At 65.7% G+C, this 1,358-nt stretch overlaps 1 protein-coding gene across 1 annotated transcript in view; it reads right to left on the reverse strand.

Annotated features, from left to right (window-relative positions):
* Positions 1-1,353, reverse strand: part of NKPD1 (NTPase KAP family P-loop domain containing 1) — a gene marked incomplete at its 5' end in the record, with an annotated part of 7,006 nt that extends 5,653 nt beyond the window's left edge. Inside the window, one exon of the mRNA XM_012559188.1 lies at positions 10-1,353. Coding sequence (XP_012414642.1) covers positions 10-1,353 — 1,344 coding nt within the window. The remainder of the gene's footprint in view (positions 1-9) is intronic.
* Between the last annotated feature and the right edge of the window lie 5 nt (positions 1,354-1,358).

Genomic DNA, 1,358 nt, shown 5'->3' on the forward strand with positions numbered 1-1,358 from the left:
CTCGTTCACCGTGAACGGGAAGTCAGCGCCCAAGAAACGCTGGAAGAGCTCAGGGTCGCCGTCCAGGTCGAGCAGGTCCTGTAACGCTTTGGTCATGGTGTGCAGCTCTCCGCTGTTGTCGCAGAACACGTCCCAGAGGCGCGCGCGACCCTCGGGCGCGTCCCCGGCCTGCTGCCGGTCCTCCAGGCACTGCAGCGCCCAGCTGAGGCGGCACGGCCACTGGTTGGCAAGTATGACCCAAGCCACGGCCTGCCGCGGCGTGGGATCCCCGAAGCCACCCTGATGCTGCTGCTGCAGCAGGCGTACGGTGATGGGCACGGTGTTGACGATGCGCCGCATGGACACCACATTGTCGGGCACGTACTCATAGAGGCAATCGCGCTCGTCGTGCAGGCACAAAAGCGCCTCCTGGATGCGGCGGGCTGCCTCGGCGTCAATGCGTCTCTGGGCGCGCTCGGTGTCTGGCTGCATCTCCACCGCCAGCAGCCGCGCATCCTCGGTACTGTCCCGGCTGCTCCGCGTGATCTCGCGGTAAAGTAGATCCTCGCGGCTCTGCACTGCGTCGCGCAGGAACTTCAGCTTGGTGCGGCGGCCCATGCTGGGCACGGAGAAAGGCAGCGTGACAGTGCGGTTGAGGAAATGGTAGCCGTTGTCGGCTGTGCCCTTCATTCTGCCGGCGCTTTCGAGGCACGAGGCCAGGATGCTGGGGTCCACGACCAGGATGAAGATGAACGGTGCGTGGCTATCAGACAGCAGCGTGTTGATGGCATCGAGCACGCCCACCACGCGCTCTGGGCAGCACGTGTCCAGCCCGGTGACCTCGAGCACGACGCGCAGGCGGCACCTCTGGTAGATCTCCAGGAAGCGCAGGAAATCGGTGACCAGCTTCACCTCCTTCTTCACCTGGCACATGAAGCCTAGCTGGCTGCAGAACTTCTCACGCGACACCAGCCGCTCAATCCTCTTGCGCTGGCTCACGAACACGTGCTTGGCCACCGAGTACGCAGCCACGAGCAGCCCGGAGCCCGAAAACAAGGTGGTCGCGCCACCGAACGCCTGGAGCAGTCTGCTGCTGCCGCCCGCGTGGCCCAGCGCATGGCCGCCCAGCGACAGGTAGAGCAGGCCCACGCCGAGGCCGAGAGCCGCCAGCAGCAGCAGCAGCACCAGGCACACACGGAGCCGGCACTGCCACTCGCGCTGGTAGAAGCGCGGCGACATGGTTGGCTTGTTGATGAGCACCGAGTACACGCTGAAGGGCAGCGCGCCATACTTGTGGCGGATGCCCTCGCACAGCGTGGTCACCAGGCCGGCCCACAGCTTGTCGGTGCCCGCGTACTGCCAGGCGCTGAAGCGGATGA

The sequence above is a fragment of the Trichechus manatus genome, unplaced genomic scaffold (genome assembly GCF_000243295.1).
Source record: "Trichechus manatus latirostris isolate Lorelei unplaced genomic scaffold, TriManLat1.0 scaffold00216, whole genome shotgun sequence".
NCBI lineage: Eukaryota > Metazoa > Chordata > Mammalia > Sirenia > Trichechidae > Trichechus > Trichechus manatus.